Source organism: Branchiostoma lanceolatum, chromosome 18 (assembly GCF_035083965.1).
Source record: "Branchiostoma lanceolatum isolate klBraLanc5 chromosome 18, klBraLanc5.hap2, whole genome shotgun sequence".
Lineage (NCBI taxonomy): Eukaryota > Metazoa > Chordata > Leptocardii > Amphioxiformes > Branchiostomatidae > Branchiostoma > Branchiostoma lanceolatum.
This window is the reverse complement of record NC_089739.1, coordinates 12,289,525-12,307,697: the sequence shown is the minus strand read 5'-3', so window position 1 is coordinate 12,307,697 and position 18,173 is coordinate 12,289,525. Positions and strand designations below refer to the sequence as shown.

At 42.8% G+C, this 18,173-nt stretch overlaps 1 protein-coding gene and 2 long non-coding RNA genes across 3 annotated transcripts in view; all 3 read left to right on the top strand.

Annotated features, from left to right (window-relative positions):
* LOC136423996 (mucin-2-like) overlaps positions 1 to 1,568 on the top strand; it is a 2,395-nt gene extending 827 nt beyond the window's left edge. The window contains exons 1-4 of the mRNA XM_066412396.1: positions 1 to 407; positions 792 to 968; positions 1,277 to 1,390; positions 1,546 to 1,568. The exon at positions 1 to 407 is cut by the window's left edge and continues 827 nt beyond it. Coding sequence (XP_066268493.1) covers positions 1 to 407; positions 792 to 968; positions 1,277 to 1,390; positions 1,546 to 1,568 — 721 coding nt within the window. The remainder of the gene's footprint in view (positions 408 to 791; positions 969 to 1,276; positions 1,391 to 1,545) is intronic.
* A 10,015-nt stretch (positions 1,569 to 11,583) lies between these two features.
* LOC136424791 (uncharacterized) lies at positions 11,584 to 14,591 on the top strand. Its single transcript, XR_010753926.1, has 3 exons — positions 11,584 to 11,663; positions 12,855 to 13,089; positions 14,533 to 14,591. It is a non-coding gene; the product is annotated as an uncharacterized lncRNA (long non-coding RNA).
* Positions 14,592 to 16,422: 1,831 nt separating this feature from the next.
* LOC136424787 (uncharacterized) lies at positions 16,423 to 17,944 on the top strand. The gene is made up of 3 exons (XR_010753922.1): positions 16,423 to 16,571; positions 17,065 to 17,190; positions 17,832 to 17,944. It is a non-coding gene; the product is annotated as an uncharacterized lncRNA (long non-coding RNA).
* Positions 17,945 to 18,173: the final 229 nt, after the last annotated feature.

The window sequence follows — 18,173 nt, the reverse complement described above, 5'->3', positions numbered from 1 at the left end:
TACCACGGCTGAAACAACGATCTCAACAACGGATCTTACCACGGCTGAAACAACGATCTCCACAACGGATCTTACCACGGCTGAAACAACGATCTCAACAACGGATCTTACCACGGCTAAAACAACGATCTCAACAACGGATCTTACCACGGCTGAAACAACGATCTCCACAACTGATCTTACCACGGCTGAAACAACGATCTCAACAACGGATCTTACCACGGCTAAAACAACGATCCCAACAACGGCTGATCCTACCACCGCTGACACGACGATATCAACAAGGGATCTTACCACGGCTGAAACAACGATCTCAACAACGGATCTTACCACGGCTGAAACAACGATCTCAACAACGGATCTTACCACGGCTGAAACAACTCCATACCGTACAACGCTAATCACAGGTTTGTCGGACTTACCTTTGTTGTTGTATTTATCTCTTCCACGAAAACATAAAAGTGAGTATTGTTTTCTTTGACGTGTCTTGACTCTTCCTTTAAAGTTTATTTCCTTTTCTCCTGATCTCCAAAATCTACCAATTAGCAACAAAGGTTTATCTTATACGTATACAACACGAGGTGTTCCATTTCACGTAGAAATACTTAACAGTAAGAATCGGCTCTTTTCTTTACAGTAGCAACTTGGTCGTTTAGTTTGGGTCGTCATACTTTCTTCGGTAGAGGTTTAAGTCAAATGTTTGAAAAAATATGTTGTTGGTACTCGGTGTACTTAGAGAATTCAATCAATGTCTACAGCAAGTTTTTATCTCTCTCTCCAATCGACCATAGCGGTCATGTGCCCGAACCTGACAGCCCCAGCCAACGGTAGTCTGAGTCCTATCGGTGCAAACACCTACCTAGATGTGGTGACGTTTAGGTGTGACCAAGGATACGAGCTGGTCGGAAATACCAGTGTCACATGCCAGGCCAACCGGAACTGGACGTCAAGTGTCCCAACTTGCAATGGTACAAAACTTTATCAATTCCTTAAGCAGTTGTTGAGACAGAATCGTGATTTATGCTATGATTGCTGACGTGCATAGGCTTCTTTGCAATTTCATCAGTCAAGTCCCTAGGGCTTTTGGAAAAAAGGAATTGCGGCACATAGGGCTTTCGGAACTTAGGAATTTCGAAACATGGGGCGTTCGGAACAAAGAGATTTCGTAATATAGGGATTTCGGGCTGCCGAACTCTAGTCATTAGACTATACATAGCTTTCAAAATGCTTAAATTTCTTGAAGACCTTTCAAAGACCTTCTTGTATGTCGTTGCAGACATCGACGAATGTGTCTCTGATCCGTGTGAAAATGGCGGAACTTGCGTGGACGAGGTTAACGGCTACACCTGTACCTGTGCTGCTGGCTATGAAGGAGATGATTGTGAAACAGGCAAGTTTTGTCATGAGAACTGTCTTATCGTACACCTTAACGGTGTACACCCCACTTCTTTATTTACTATCGATTTTCGACGGTGTTATTAGGACAATTCATCAAGTTTCCGGCCATTTATTTTTGACAAGTAAAGATGTTTTCGTTACCGGAAGATTCAAAAGCTGCCAAAATGTAGTCATAAGACTTGACATAGCTTTTGATTTCAAAATGCAAAATATTTCTTGAAGACTTTCAAAGACCTTCTTGTATGTCGTTGCAGACGTCGACGAATGTGCCTCTGATCCGTGTGAAAATGGCGGAACTTGCGAGGATGAGGTTAACGGCTACACCTGTACCTGTGCTGCTGGCTATGAAGGAGATGATTGTGAAACAGGCAAGTTTTCCCATGAGAACTGTCTTACCGTCCACCTTAACGGTGCATACCCCACCTCTTCATTTATCTATTTTAGACAGTGTTATTAGGAAAATTCATCAAGTTTCCGGCCATTTCTCTTTGACCAGTGGAGACGTTTTTGGTACCGGAAGATTCAAAAGCTGGCAAAATCTAGTCATAAGACTTGACATAGCTTTTGATTTCAAAATGCTGAATATTTCTTGAAGAGTTTTCAAAGACCTTCTTGTATGTCGTTGCAGACGTCGACGAATGTGCCTCTGATCCGTGTGAAAATGGCGGAACTTGCGAGGACGAGGTTAACGGCTACAACTGTAGTTGTGCTGCTGGCTATGAAGGAGATCATTGTGAAACAGGCAAGTTTTCCCGTGATAGCTGTCTTATCGTACATCATAACGGTGCACACCCCACCTCTTCATCTATCTATTTTCGACGGTGTTATTAGGAAAATTCAGCAAGTTTCCGTTCCGGCTATTTGTCTCCTTTTTACTAATCTAATTGTAAGCCTTGACATAGCTTTTGATTACAAAATGCAGAATATCATTGCATTTAATTGTGGAACTTCTTGTATGTCATTGCAGACGTCGACGAATGTGTCTCCGATCCGTGTGAAAATGGCGGAACTTGCGTGGACGAGGTTAACGGCTACACCTGTACCTGTGCTGCTGGCTATGAAGGAGATCATTGTGAAACAGGCAAGTTTTGCCATAAGAACTGATTTATCGTACACCTTAACGGTGCAAACCCCACCTCTTCATTTATCTATTTTGGACGGTGTTATTCCGAAAAATTATCAAGTTTCCGGCCATTTCTTTTTGACAAGTAAAGACGTTTTTGTTACTGGAAGACTTCAGTGTCAAAAGCTGCCAAAATGTTATCATAAGACTTGACATAGCTTTTGATTTCAAAATGCTGAATATTTCTTGAAGAGTTTTCAAAGACCGTCTTGTATGTCGTTGCAGACGTCGACGAATGTGCCTCTGATCCGTGTGAAAATGGCGGAACTTGCGAGAACGAGGTTAACGGCTACACCTGTACCTGTGCTGCTGGCTATGTAGGAGATCATTGTGAAACAGGCAAGTTTTCCCGTGATAGCTGTCTTATCGTACATCATAACGGTGCACACCCCACCTCTTCATGTATCTATTTTCGACGTTGTTATTAGGAAAATTTAGCAAGTTTCCGTTCCGGCTATTTGTCTCCTTTTTACTAATCTAATTGTTAGCCTTGACATAGCTTTTGATTTCAAAATGCTGAATATTTCTTGAAGAGTTTTCAAAGACCTTCTTGTATGTCGTTGCAGACGTCGACGAATGTGCCTCTGATCCGTGTGAAAATGGCGCAACTTGCGAGGACGAGGTTAACGGCTACAACTGTACTTGTGCTGCTGGCTATGAAGGAAATCATTGTGAAACAGGCAAGTTTTCCCATGAGAACTGTCTTATCTTCCACCTTAACGGTGCACACCCCACCTCTTCATTTATCTATTTTCGACGTTGTTATTAGGAAAATTCAGCAAGTTTCCGTTCCGGCTATTTGTCTCCTTTTTACTAATCTAATTGTAAGCCTTGACATAGCTTTTGATTTCAAAATGCTGAATATTTCTTGAAGAGTTTTCAAAGACCTTCTTGTATGTCGTTGCAGACGTCGACGAATGTGCCTCTGATCCGTGTGAAAATGGCGCAACTTGCGAGGACGAGGTTAACGGCTACAACTGTACTTGTGCTGCTGGCTATGAAGGAAATCATTGTGAAACAGGCAAGTTTTCCCATGAGAACTGTCTTATCTTCCACCTTAACGGTGCACACCCCACCTCTTCATTTATCTATTTTCGACGGTGTTATTAGGAAAATTCAGCAAGTTTCCGGCCATTTCTCTTTGATCAGTGAAGACGTTTTTGGTACCGGAAGATTCAAAAGCTGGCAAAATCTAGTCATAAGACTTGACATAGCTTTTGATCTCAAAATGCTGAATATTTCTTGAAGAGTTTTCAAAGACCTTCTTGTATGTCGTTGCAGACGTCGACGAATGTGTCTCTGATCCGTGTGAAAATGGCGGAACTTGCGAGGACGAGGTTAACGGCTACAACTGTAGTTGTGCTGCTGGCTATGAAGGAGATCATTGTGAAACAGGCAAGTTTTGCCATAAGAACTGATTTATCGTACACCTTAACGGTGCAAACCCCACCTCTTCATTTATCTATTTTGGACGGTGTTATTCCGAAAATTTATCAAGTTTCCGGCCATTTCTCTTTAACAAGTAAAGACGTTTTTGTTACCGGAAGATTCAAAAGCTGCCAAAATCTAGTCATAAGATTTGACATAGCTTTTGATTTCAAAATGCTGAATATTTCTTGAAGACCTTTCAAAGACTGTCTTGTATGTCGTTGCAGACGTCGACGAATGTGTCTCTGATCCGTGTGAAAATGGCGGAACTTGCGTGGACGAGGTTAACGGCTACACCTGTACTTGTGCTGCTGGCTATGAAGGAGATGATTGTGAAACAGGCAAGTTTTGTCATGAGAACTGTCTTATCGTCCACCTTAACCTTGCACACCCCAGTTCTTTATTTACTATCTATTTTGGACGGTGTTATTAGGAAAAGTCATCAAGTTTCCGGCCGTTTCTCCTTGACAAGTAAAGACGTTTTTGTTACCGGAAGATTCAAAAGCTGGCAAAATCTAGTCATAAGACTTGACATAGCTTTTGATTTCAAAATGCTGAATATTTCTAGAAGAGTTTTCAAAGACCGTCTTGTATGTCGTTGCAGACGTCGACGAATGTGCCTCTGATCCGTGTGAAAATGGCGGAACTTGCGATGACGAGATTAACGGCTACAACTGTACTTGTGCTGCTGGCTATGTAGGAGATCATTGTGAAACAGGTATGTTTTCCCATGAGAACTGTCTTATCGTACACATTAACGGTGCACACCCAACCACCTTATTTACTTTCTATTTTCGACGGTTATATCAAGAAAGCGCAGCCAGTTTCCCGCTATTTCTCTTTCGCAATAAAGATGCTTTTGGTACAAAAAGGTTTTGTAGGGAAAGAAAGCTGCTAAAATCTAATCCCAAATTTCAAAATGCAGAATATTATTCCAAGCGTTTTGACAAAACTTCTCCTATGTCGTTGCAGACGTCGACGAATGTGCCTCTGATCCGTGTGAAAATGGCGGAACTTGCGTGGACGAGGTTAACGGCTACACCTGTACCTGTGCTGCTGGCTATGAAGGAGATGATTGTGAAACAGGCAAGTTTTTCCATGGGAACGGTCTAATCGTACACCTTAACGGTGCACACCCTACTTCTTCCTTCACTGTCTATTTTCGACGGTGTTATTTGGAAAATTCAGCAAGTTTCTGGGCAATTGCGGCCATTTCTCTTTGACAAGTAAAGACGTTTTTGTTACCGGAAGTTTCAAAAGCTGCGAAAATCTAGTCATAAGATTTGACATAGCTTTTGATTTCAAAATGCTGAATATTTCTTGAAGAGTTTTCAAGGACCTTCTTGTATGTCGTTGCAGACGTCGACGAATGTGCCTCTGATCCGTGTGAAAATGGCGCAACTTGCGAGGACGAGATTAACGGCTACACCTGTACCTGTGCTGCTGGCTATGCAGGAGATCATTGTGAAACAGGCAAGTTTTGTCATGAGAACTGTCTTATCGTCCACCTTAACGGTGCACACCCCAGTTCTTCATTTATCTATTTTGGACAGTGTTATTAGGAAAAGTCAGCAAGTTTCCGGCCATTTATTTTTGACAAGTAAAGACGTTTTTGTTACTGGAAGATTCAAAAGCTGGCAAAATCTAGTCATAAGATTTGACATAGCTTTTGATTTCAAAATGCTGAATATTTTTTATTGAAGACCTTTCAAAGACCGTCTTGTATGTCGTTGCAGACGTCGACGAATGTGCCTCTGATCCGTGTGAAAATGGCGGAACTTGCGAGGACGAGGTTAACGGCTACACCTGTACCTGTGCTGCTGGCTATGAAGGAGATCATTGTGAAACAGGTATGTTTTGTCATGAGAACTGTCTTTTCGTACACCTTAACGGTGCAATCCCCACTTGTTCCTTTACCATGTTTTCGACGGTGTTATTCGGAAAATTCAGCAAGTTGCATAGAGTTGACTTTAGTAAATTGTGATAAAGCCACATTTCATGCGATATTTTGTTATGAGAAATTTTCTTACTATTTTTCCCGTTTAGATAATGACGAATGTACAGATGGCACCAACAACTGCAGTCCCCTAGCCACCTGTCGCAACATACCCGGCAGTTTTACTTGTGATTGTAACTCAGGCTACAGCGGCGACGGTGTTAGCTGTACCGGTATGAAATTATTATTTTTGTTTTCATATTGTACAATATATGACTATATATATACTGGAAAAGTATTAGAAGGAAAATGTGTGACTGACTTTTCAGCATTCAATCTAAAAGTTGGTGAACAGATGTAGTTTACTACATATCCTAATTTCTCCATGTTAACAGACAAAAGGAAAACTACTCTCCTCTTAACATCACAAAACCCACATATTCTAGAAAAAGTGGGATCTTTCGTCTTCCATTGTCTCGGAAAAAGAAGTCAAACCCGAATAAGATAGAATTAAGTGTTAGTATTTAGACTAGAAAAGTTACTTGCTGTATTGTTATATAGTGTCTGTCCGTTCTTTCATGTTACATGTACTTGCAATTAGCCTACGGGCAAGAACTTGCAATAAACTTATTATTAATTTTCACTTCGAATATCGATCCTCATAGCAAATGTTCTTGATCATTACAGCCAGACCATGTCAGACGTTGACGCCCCCAGCTAACGGAGAGCTGAGTCCTCCCGGACCACACGCCTACCCGGCTACGGTGACGTTCACCTGCAACACGGGATACGTACGTAACGGCGCTGAAACTACGACGTGCCAACCTGACAGATCATGGAGTAACGCTGTTCCAACGTGCACACGTAAGTTGAATTATAATCCTATCTATCACACTTGTGCGTATGTTAAGTCCGTATGAGTTCGATCGGTATTGACGTCTTTTGGCCAAGGTAAAATTTGCGGGGAAGAAGTTGCCTTTTTACATTAACCAACCGCTGTGCGGTCTGGTTATCGAATCGACGAAAAAGAATTCTTCGGCTGTAAACTTTACCTAAACCAAAAAATGTCAATAGAGAACTCATGCGAACGTGATATATATACGCACATGTGTCTAATAAAATGGAAACTATGCATTTACATTATTTTTCTTTAAACCTTAGAAATGTATCTCTGGAAAAGGTCTCTAGAAAAATGTGTTGTTTTTTCTATGCTCAAAAATTTGCGTACAGATTCTCGCAGACTAATGTAGCTCCATGGATCATAATGATAAAGATTTCTTAATTGAAATAATCAAAGGCTCTTGACGAAGAATTTTTCATAATTTCAGCCAGACCATGTCAGACGTTGACGGCCCCAGCTAACGGAGTGCTGAGTCCTCCCGGACCACACACCTACCCGGCCACGGTGACGTTCACCTGCAACACGGGATACGTACGTAACGGCGCTGCTGATGCGACGTGTCAAACCGACGGATCATGGAATAACGCTGTTCCAACGTGCACACGTAAGTTGAATTATAATCCTATCTATCACACTTGTGCGTATATCCCGTCCGTATTAGTTCCGTATTGATGTCTTTTGGCCTAGGTAAAATTTGCGGGGAAGAAGTTGCTTTTACATAAACCCTCCGTTGTGCATTCTGGTTATCGAATCTACGAAAAAGACTTCTTCGGCTGTAAACTTTACCTAAACCAAAAAATGTAAATATGGAACTCAGACGGACGTGATATACACACATGTTTCTAATAAAATGGAAGCTACGTACTTATCTCTGGATAAGGGTCCTTAGAAAAATGTGTTATTCTTTCTATGCTTAAAAGTTTGCGTACAGATTCTCGCCGACTAATGTAGCTCCATGGATCATAACGATAAAGGCTTCATAATTTCAAAATCAGATTAAACAATCAAAGGCTCTTGACGAAGAATGTTTCATCATTTCAGCCAGACCATGTCAGACGTTGACGCCCCCTGCTAGCGGAAGACTAAGCCCTGCCGGACCACACGCCTACCCGGCCACGGTGACGTTCACCTGTAACGCGGGATACACACGGAACGGCGCTGGAACAACGACGTGCCAAACTGACGGATCATGGAATAACGATGTTCCTACGTGCACACGTAAGTCGAATTATAACCCTATCTATCACACTTGTGCGTATATCACGTCCGTTTGAGTTCAGTATTGACGTATTTTGGACTAGGTAAAGTTTGCGGGGAAGAAGTTGCTTCTTTTACTTTGACCCACCGTTGTGCAGTCTGGTTATCGAATCAACGAAAACGACTTCCTCGGTCGTAAACTTGACCTAAACCAAAAAAAAATGTCAATAGGCAACTCATACGGACGTGATATACGCACAAGTGTCTAATGAAATGGAAGCTATGCACCTACATTATTTTTTTTAAAACTTAAAAAATGTATCTCTGGAAAAGGGTCCCTAGAAAAATGTATTATTTTTTTCTATGCTCAAAAGTTTGCGTACAGGTTCTCGCAGACTAATGTAGCTCCATGGATCACAACGATAAAGATTTCTTAATTAAAATAATCAAAGGCTCTTGACGAAGAATTTTTCATCATTTCAGCCAGATCATGTCAGACGTTGACGGCCCCAGCTAACGGAGCGCTGAGTCCTGCCGGACCACACACCTACCCGGCCACGGTGGCGTTCACCTGCAACACGGGATACGTACGTAACGGCGCTGCTGATGCAACGTGTCAAACCGACGGATCATGGAATAACGCTGTTCCAACATGCACACGTAAGTCGACTTTTAATTATCTTCGTCTAAAAGGTCATCTCAGGTCCGAAACCACCGATATGCCCCGATGTTGTGCCCTTGGGAAAGGCACATTACACGACTTTCCTCACTTCACTCAGGTGTAAATGAGTACCTAGCTTCGGTTAGGGACGTCCCTCGGATAGGACGTTAAATGGAGATCCCGTGTTTGAGGAGAGCCACACCCCGAGCACGTTAAAGAACCCACCGCACTTATCGAAAAGAGTAGGGGTCCTTCCCGGTGTGAGTGGTTCAAAACCGACAGTCCTATGGCCGCACATGGGGCAATTGTCGTATTGAGGTCACCTGAGTTAGTGCTGAATCGCAGTCGCTCCAGACCCTTGTGATCTAGCCACGCCAATTGTGCGCTCCTCGCAATTCAGCCCCTGGCTGCGAAGAGAGAGGAGTCGGCCTACCCAATAATGTTTTGGGTAGCGTGTGTATGTATGTATGTGTGTGTGTGTGTGTGTGTGGGTATGTAGTAAAAGACAAGCATAACTCGAGAAGGCCTGGATGGATTGTCTTTGTATTTGTATTTGGTATGTGGGTAGGTCTTGATGAGACCTGGAAATGATTAGATTTTGGACCCCCTAGCGGCTTGTTTGATCTATGCTAGTAATGTTCGTGAAGTTGTAGTACATGTAAATAATCAGAAAGTGACTTATAGAAGAGAGTACTTCTCGTCCAATAGATGATATTGATACTAATCATGATGTAATCAATTCACTTACAAAATTAGATAGAAAAATATCATGCGAAAACGTGTCCGAAACTCGAAAACTACCGTAAAGACGTTCACTAATAACAAATAATGTTGCTTTTTGTATTATTGGATCCATAGAAATTTGTTGACAAGAACTATTTTACTTATTTCTTAGGAAGACAGTGTCCTGCGTTGACGGCCCCAAGTAACGGATTCCGGACACCCCCTACCGGACAGACCTCCTACCAGGACACGATTGCGTTCACCTGTAACGCGGGATACAATCTGAACGGAGCCGGTAGTGTGACGTGTCGGGCTGACGGAACGTGGAGTGCGCCTGCGCCAACATGTACAGGTACGTTTTATGAATAAATACAGCATTGTCTATCAAAATGTTCATTTCGTTGCTGAAGGTTAGACATCCAGGTAGTAAGATGCGCCAAAAATAGTTACTCAATTCAAGCAATTCGAAATTTTATCCAGTTGAAACATACCCGGCAAAGGTGTTGCTGCTTATACATATTAATGAGATGCAGTCCCAAACGCAAAGTATTTACATATGTACAATCACAGGGGATGACATCACTATGCGGTCCCAAACGTACAGAAGTGTAACATGTACACAACTATCGATCAAAAAACAATGATGTCTCAATATCTCATTATTATGTATAAGCAGCAACACCTGTGCTGCATTGTTATGTGAACCAGTCAGAATTGCCTTGAAGAAGGTGACAGATATGGTCCCCGAAACGTCGGTGGAATAAATCTCTTGGTTGTGTAAAAAGAGTCTTTTTATTCAGTGATTTACCAACCTGATGAAACTATTCACGGAGTCTACCAATTGTTCGGTTTCACCAATGGAGAGAATTTGGGATTCTAAAACATACTTAAGAACATCCCGCAGTACATACTTATGAATACTAGCTACTGTTGTTAAATATCTGTTTATATATATCTTGTGCACTTCAGATCAATGCTCACCTGTCGTGGACATTTTTGGTGGAGATATTCGCGTTCATCGGAGCAGAGCTTTTAGACTTAACGGAAGATTAGATATCAGTGCAAACTGTACTGAACAACGTGACATCACGTATCAGTGGGAAGTGTTGCCGCCTGGTGGAACTCGATGGCAAGTTCCTGCCGACGTTGTCTCCACAAAAGCAGACCTAGGCATCCCCTCCCGGACGCTTAACTATGGCAGGTACCAGTTCAGACTGGTGGTGACTACTACTAGTACTGATACTACTACAGGCGTCGCAGTATCGGGTACAAGTAGCAACACATCAGTGATTATCACACCGTCCCCTCTCATCGCTGGTATCTTAGGGGGCTTCAGGAGACAGGTGGGCACGGGCAGGTTTACCCTGGATGCGGCCACGTTGTCATCGGATCCCGACGGTATCATATCAAGGAGTGCCGATCTGGGCTATAGTTGGACTTGTGATTCTACCGGTGAGTGATGTTGCGTCAAAACCTTAATATGTTTTCTGCACGTTACATGTATTGGTGGCGTGTCTTGGTGGCGACTTCCACGTGTCGTACCGTGCCTTACCATGTCGTACCGTCTTGTACCGCGTCCTACCATGCCGAATGTGGTCTTACCATGTCGTACCGTGTCTTACCATGTCGTACCATGTCGTACCGTGTCTTAACCATATCGTACCGAGTCTTGCCATGTCGTACCGTGTCTTACCATATGTCGTACCGTCTTGTACCGTGTCTTACCATGCCGCATCGTGGCTTACCATGTCGTACCGTGTCTTACCATGTCGTACCGTGTCTTACCATGTCGTACCGTGTCTTACCATATGTCGTACCGTCCTGTAACGTGTCTTACCATGCCGCATCGTGTGTTACCATGTCGTACCGTGTCTTACCATGTCGTACCGTGTCTTACAATGTCGTACCGTGTCTTACCATGTCATACTGTCTTGTACCGTGTCTTACCATGTCTTACCCTGTCGTATTTTGTCTGCGTGGTGCCACGTCGTACTCTGTTGTACTTTGTCGAACTGTGTCTTACCGTGTCGTGCCGTGAGGTACCATGTCCTACTGTGTCATACCTTATCGTACCGTGTCCTAACGTGTCTCATGTATTTGTTCTGGTAGCTGGCTCTTGTCCTGTACTGAACGGAGGGGCTGGCGGTCTACTCACGATAAACCTCGGGCTGGAGCTCGAGGCTCTTCGCTCCGAACTCAACTTTACTGTGAAAGTGTCTGCACCAAACAGAGGTGGCGCTTTTGCAAGTCAGATCTTGGCGGTGGTCCGTTCAACCATTCCACTGACATCGATCATGTAAGTCATCACACACTAGTCGAGTCATCATCATTTACTAGTTCTGAATCTTAAGTCGTGGAAACGTTCTGAAATTGCTATCAGTCTTTCTTATAGTGCAGTCGTTTATTGGAAAATGTCTGTGTTAATAACTATATACCTGCTGTAGTAACATCAACAATCATCAATGTACAAACATGATGAGATGATTTTACATCAATATTGGCAATGAAAAAAAAGAAATTGCCATGGCGACGGTAGTTGTTGTTGTTGTTGTTTTCATTTTTACTTAGGGCACTACATGATTCTACAGACGAAGCCACTTAATTGCACCCCGGATAAACGCACCTTCCATTTAATTGCACCAAATCCCAAATTCCCATTCACTGCATTGTTAGTGACTCCGCATATCTGCACCGCACATGGTCACCAATGCCGGATAACTGCACCAAAATTTTGCAAAAATCCTCGACAAGTTGACATTAAAGGTGCGCTAAAAATCGGCAAACGCTGTACAAATGAGCCGATACCTGCCGGTGTAAAGGCGCAATACCGCCAATATGTTTAAAACTGTTTTGAGTAACAAAAGAAGGCGGTCTTCATTGACAGTCACGTTGATAGGAATCGTATGGGAGGTCCCGGGCGGGTCGCGGGGCGTGTTTTATTTGTGCTAGTGTTTCTGACTAACAATACACCCCTCGTCCATGGTGGTGCGGTCCAGCTGGGCATTTCGCATAATTGCACCAGCCGGATAATTGCACCAAAAACGCTGACAAATGGGTGGTGCAGTTAAGCGGATTCTACTGTACATGTATATATGTAGTAGATTAGGAATTCGTGTCCGTAATGGAATGCCAGGAACCTCCTGCTGACTAACATTCCAAACGCTCCTATAATCTAAAAATAGCTGCATGACCCACTTTCTATCCTTTGCATTCTGGACACATTCCCGTACAATTTTTAGAATTCTTGCCGACTGCACACAGTACTAAACCATCATTCTCGCCACTAACATTCCAAAGATTCCAGTGGACACATTCCTGTACAATTCCTAGAATTCTTTCAAACTGCACACAATACTATACCATTAGGCGTCGCCACCCAGGCGTCGCCAAAAACGCTGCAGATATACCGTGTGCGAGGTCTATAAGTACTTCCTCCTAGATCTTGTCATGCTAATTCTTATTATGATTTTCTTCATATTTTCTACAGCTGCGATCAAATATACGGTACATGTGGTCCCAAAATCAACGCCGGAGAAAAGATGAGACTGTCCGTTCTGTGCAGCAACTGTGCAGCAGGTCCCAACCGGTACCGGTACAACTGGACATTGGTGCAGACACAGGGCTCGACCATGACTTGGACGGACCAAGAATGGAACAAGAACCTTTTGAACGACAGAAGTCAAGACTATGTGGTGTTTAGAGCCAATGTGTTTAACAACGCGGTATGTGCCTTATCATGCAATCAGTTTCTTCAATGTCATTTGAATTTAGATACAAAAGTGGCAGTTAAGAAATAGATTTCGTTTGGCAGCCATAAGGAACCTTTTCTCAACAGAAAAGTCATTTGCCGTATACGTTTTATCGGTCTTGCCTGCAATTGTATTCTGTGAATGTTATCATATTGATTTCAACTTGCGTTGAAAGTCATTATTTTTTTTGGATGAAGGGTGAACTCTTATAATTCAACTATGTACGAGGGGTGATCAATAAGTTCTCGGTCTCACCCAGAAATAAGGTTTATATCTCAAATTTCGGGGCATTAATTATGAAGTATACCATCTTTTAGCAATATCCACCAAACTTCAAATTATTGCGGTCAAAATTTTTAGTCAACGTCCATTTGAAAACTAGTAGGTAAGTGAAGAGAAAAACAAGGTTACACTGTGGTCAGAGCTGTGCATGTGTGGGCCGAGTTCCTTATGCCATGAATCGGCATAAAATATCCGAAGACATTGTCAAAATGTTTGATGAAGATTCCTTTCTTATTTCAACTAAAAAGAAGTGGGTATCCTACTTTCAGCATTGCAAGTTGGCCCGCACACCTCAGGTCGCAGCTCAATTGTTCATGTTTTTATCCTTCTACCTCACATAACGTTACTTCTGCACTTACAGTGTTGTCTGCAAAGTAATGATCACAACGATTTAAATCTTGGTAGACATTCATAAAAGACTTCATGCTTTAGAATTATTCCCAGAAATTATAGGAGTTGACGTTACCTCAGCAACAAGAAATCGAAGATCGTATACTTCCATGAAATATTTCTAGTTTTTCGTAAATTGTTTCATTCATTCGTGTGAATTTCTCGCTGGTTTTGCCTGATGCAATTTTCCACTGTTCTCATAAGATAACATATAGCAGGAAATTGAATAGATGGAATGAGGCGACCTATTCTGGGACCTTTGACCTAACTTCCTGTCAGTGTCCTCGGCGTGCCTAGGCGTGCCTAGGCGTGTAGACCAGCCACTCTGCTACGGACACACAAACAAACAAATAAACAAACAGACACACAGACACACCTAAAAGAAAACCTCCGTTCACAGAGGTAAAGATACAAATGATATCGCATTTAACACAAGAGTTCGGAGACCTCATATCTCCATGAAATATACATCATGCAAATTAGGCCCTCATTTTCATAATCATATTCAACCATGTTCACTGTCACATAACTTCCAAATATGGAATTACAGTATTTTCTCATTGGTTATGCAAATTAGATCTTCATTTGCATAACTTTTATTTGTCAATGTCCCTTTATTTCCCAGTTACATATGTTGCATTTCTGAATTATCGTACCATTGAACGGAGTGGGTTTATAACATTTCTCCATTAATTATTCAAATTATATTCTGATTACAGTCTATGCAACTCTTTTAATCAGCAGGGAGTGTACACTGCAACTGCTGTAGTGACGAACAGCATCACGGGAGACTTCGGTTCTGCAGAATACTCATTCATGCTCAACGAACCACCGAGGGTTGGGAGCTGTGCAGCTCACAATACGTCGGATGGATTCTTTGTAATTCGTTGTCAAGGTAACATTGTAAACAGTCTATGCTGTCTTGATCTCGATGATGGTGAGATTTTGCAAGCTGGCTATCGATTTGACAGGCAGATCAGAAGTTCTTTACCATTGGCATAAGATAAATGCTGATGGTGTCTCTATAATCACATATTGTCAACGTGCTGGAAGTCGGCAACAACGTCCTCATATGTGGGGCCATGTGGCGTAGTGGCAGGGCATTCGGCCCAGAACCCAGCGGTCCCGGGTTGGAATCCCTGACGCCACCGATGTTGTACCTTTGACTTTCCTCATTCCACCCAGGTGTAAAAATGGGTATATTGTTCGGTTTACGTGGCACTGTTAAAATACGTTATGAAAAACTTAAGTGCAGTGCCATGTCGTCCTTGTCTATCCAAAACCATCATTATGACTGGTTCACTGAGACTGGTGCCAACAAACATCTGGAATACGGACAGTAAAAAATGTATTGGTCGTCTTTTAGTGTAATGTTGGGGCGCAGTTTACAATATTAAGATTTTTTTTTTTACAAGTGTTCCAAATTCGTTTTCAGGTTTCCGTGACCAAGACGTACCTCTTCGGTATGATTTTGAATACACGGCCGCCGATATAGAAGTCGCGTCCGTTAACTCAACTGGCGCAAACAAGCACCTCTTATACACCGGACCGGTAAGTTGGCTTCTTCTAAATCCATAATTGAGTGACGTTCACGGTAGAGTGACCGGATTTGTCCACCTGTAATGTTAATCAAAACCTCCATTTGCATAGTCAATGAACCACAATTAAACAAGGCATACGAGAAAATCTAAATATATCATGGAGGTATGAGATCTTTGAACTCTTTTTTTTTGTAAGGAGTTTATATAAAGCTGGTTTTGCCGCAACAAAAGAGTCCTTGCCATACCTCGTCTTCTCCACGACAATCAAACGGACTCCTCAGGCCACGTGACCTTACGAACGCGCATGCGCAGTGAGAAGTAAGGTAGAGGGTGATTGGAAGTCGGTACCGTTCCCTGGCTTGGGTGAAGGTTTTTGGCGACGCCTCAGGGGCAAGCCAAATTGTTTAAAATGTTTTGTTTGACTTCTAAACAGGCCTCCAGCACACCGCCGGTCAGACTACCTGTAGGAGACCCAGAGAAGAACTATGAGTTAGAAATTGTCATTCGTGTGGCCGATTCTCTCGGCGCCTCCGCCTTCACAAGTGTGATAACAAATGTAAGATTTTATCATATCATTATCATATCATATAAGATCATATGAAGTATATATGCTGACTGTGCTGGCTTCGCAGACGTTTTGTCATGTCCACTAAGTTATTCCAAATAACTGCTTAATGGAAAGTAATGAAGATACAAAATCATATAACCCTAAATCTTGAATGTGCTTGCGATTGGTAGAAGTATATGGTGGTTTAAATGTGTACATGGGTAAGGAAAAATGCTTTATTATTTTTGTGGGGGAAAATGGAATGATCTTCTTCAGGATACTAATGAGCCGGTTGCCTAGATCACCTGAGTTTATGGAAGTGAAATGCGAGCAATGGGTCAAAGGTGATCGGAAGTTGGTACCGTCCCCCGTCCCGGTTGAGTGAAGCTTTTATGTAGTCAATACTGGCATGCTTAACTTAAAGACACGTGACCTTACGTAAATGTGAGGTGAGTAATGGGTCAAAGGCTATAGGAAGTCTGTATCGTCCCTCGTCCCGGTTGAATGGAGTTCTCATGTTGTCCACCTTTCTTACATAGGTTCCGCCGCCAGAAGACGTTCAGGGGTTTGTAGATGACGTTCTGGAGACGGTGAACGTCGATGACGTACAACAAACCGCAGCATCACTTATCAGCGTGGCGTCTGTGCTGAACACCGCCAACACATCAGAGGTCGACAATACAACGAGAATCAAGGTTTGCCTGTTTTCGGTATTCCATATAGAAGAAGCTAGCATTTGGCTGCTTCGACAGATTTAAGACTAGTCTCTACCAGACTAACTGGCTTTAGGGAGAATATTTGCTTGGGGAGTTTGGCCACCATAGCCTGGACAATATCGTACATATTTGCACAGGCCGGTGGGGGTAGTGGATTTATCCAAGACAGTCATCTAGAAGATACAGACACTGATTCTGAGAAATTCATCATCGTTTTCTAAAAACTTACAACTCGTGAATTTTGAGCTTGGTATCCAAAACCTATCATAGCTGCCGAGTCGCTTTCGTCTTCTCCGGAAAAAGAGAGAGAAGGCGGCTATCATAGATTTGGATTCCACTTTTTCGGGGGCAAGACGGAAGAAACTCGCGATCGGCAGACTTCAACAATCAACAAATGATGACAGACGTTGGATCATATGTCATACTCACGTGGCTACAATTATCCAATGACAATCAATGTTGCATGTGACAGGCACGTGACAGGATGGTGGCGATTCTGGAGCAGGTGGAGGCGCAGGACGTGCAGCAGGTGAAACAGCTGTCAGGCACGCTGGAACACGTGACCAACAAACCCGAGGAGCTGTCGGACGAGTCTCAGGTGGGCCAATCACAAACCCTGTTCCGATCCCCTTTGCATGCTGAGAAAACGGAGAACTCTGGGTAAAGCAAGGGGTAGCAAAGTACGCATGCGTGTTGCCATGACAATGTATCGACTGGCCTCTGCGTTTCCCATAATCTATAATCCGTAGTTTTGGCCATACACATGTGGAACTCTCAACAAGGGAACATCACTGTGGCTTGTAGTTTGGAAAGAAAGCGGAGATTGCTAGGATATAGCTGTTTGGCCTTTCGAAAGGGACGTAAAATGGGGGGCCCGTGATCGACGAGGTGCCTCGATCTGACGATCACTATGAAAGGCACTACAACAGCCATATTACTCAGGTGGATGTTTACTAGCCTGTGTTTACGTTGTCTGTCGCTGGCGGAGGTTAATGTCGGGCCGGCTGCTAGGAGCGCGATTTAGTCAGGCGGTGCTTACTGGCTGTACTTCAGATGAATAGCTGAGCGAATTCTTATAAAGTCTCTTCATAAGGCAAATTAACACCAGCCCAATACTCTAGTTTTCATGTCTACAATTAGAAACAAGCCAACTGAAAATTTGAAAGCAAGATGATGCACTACACCTTCGCAATACTAAAATGTTGAAATCTTAACTTATATTTGTTTTGTCTTGTTCAGATAAAAGCTGCTGATACGCTGAGAACTTTGGGAGAAGTGTTGACCAATAAATCGTCAGATGTCGGGACCGAGGAACTTGAGAGGATATCGGCTCATCTTATTACAGGTACGGCAGTGATGAAAACTACCTGGATAATGAATAAAGACGTCATATCTTTTTAATCTATATCCGCTTCGATCCGCCATCTTGGACCCGCCATTTTCTGATCTTTTTTAAATACATTTTTAGAAAATAACCCCAAAACACAATGAAAATAGACTAAAATCGTCACAAGTTACCCCGAAGGAGAGTGATGGATGTCACTCGAAACGGAAGTAAATCTCGGAATCTTATCCAGTTGT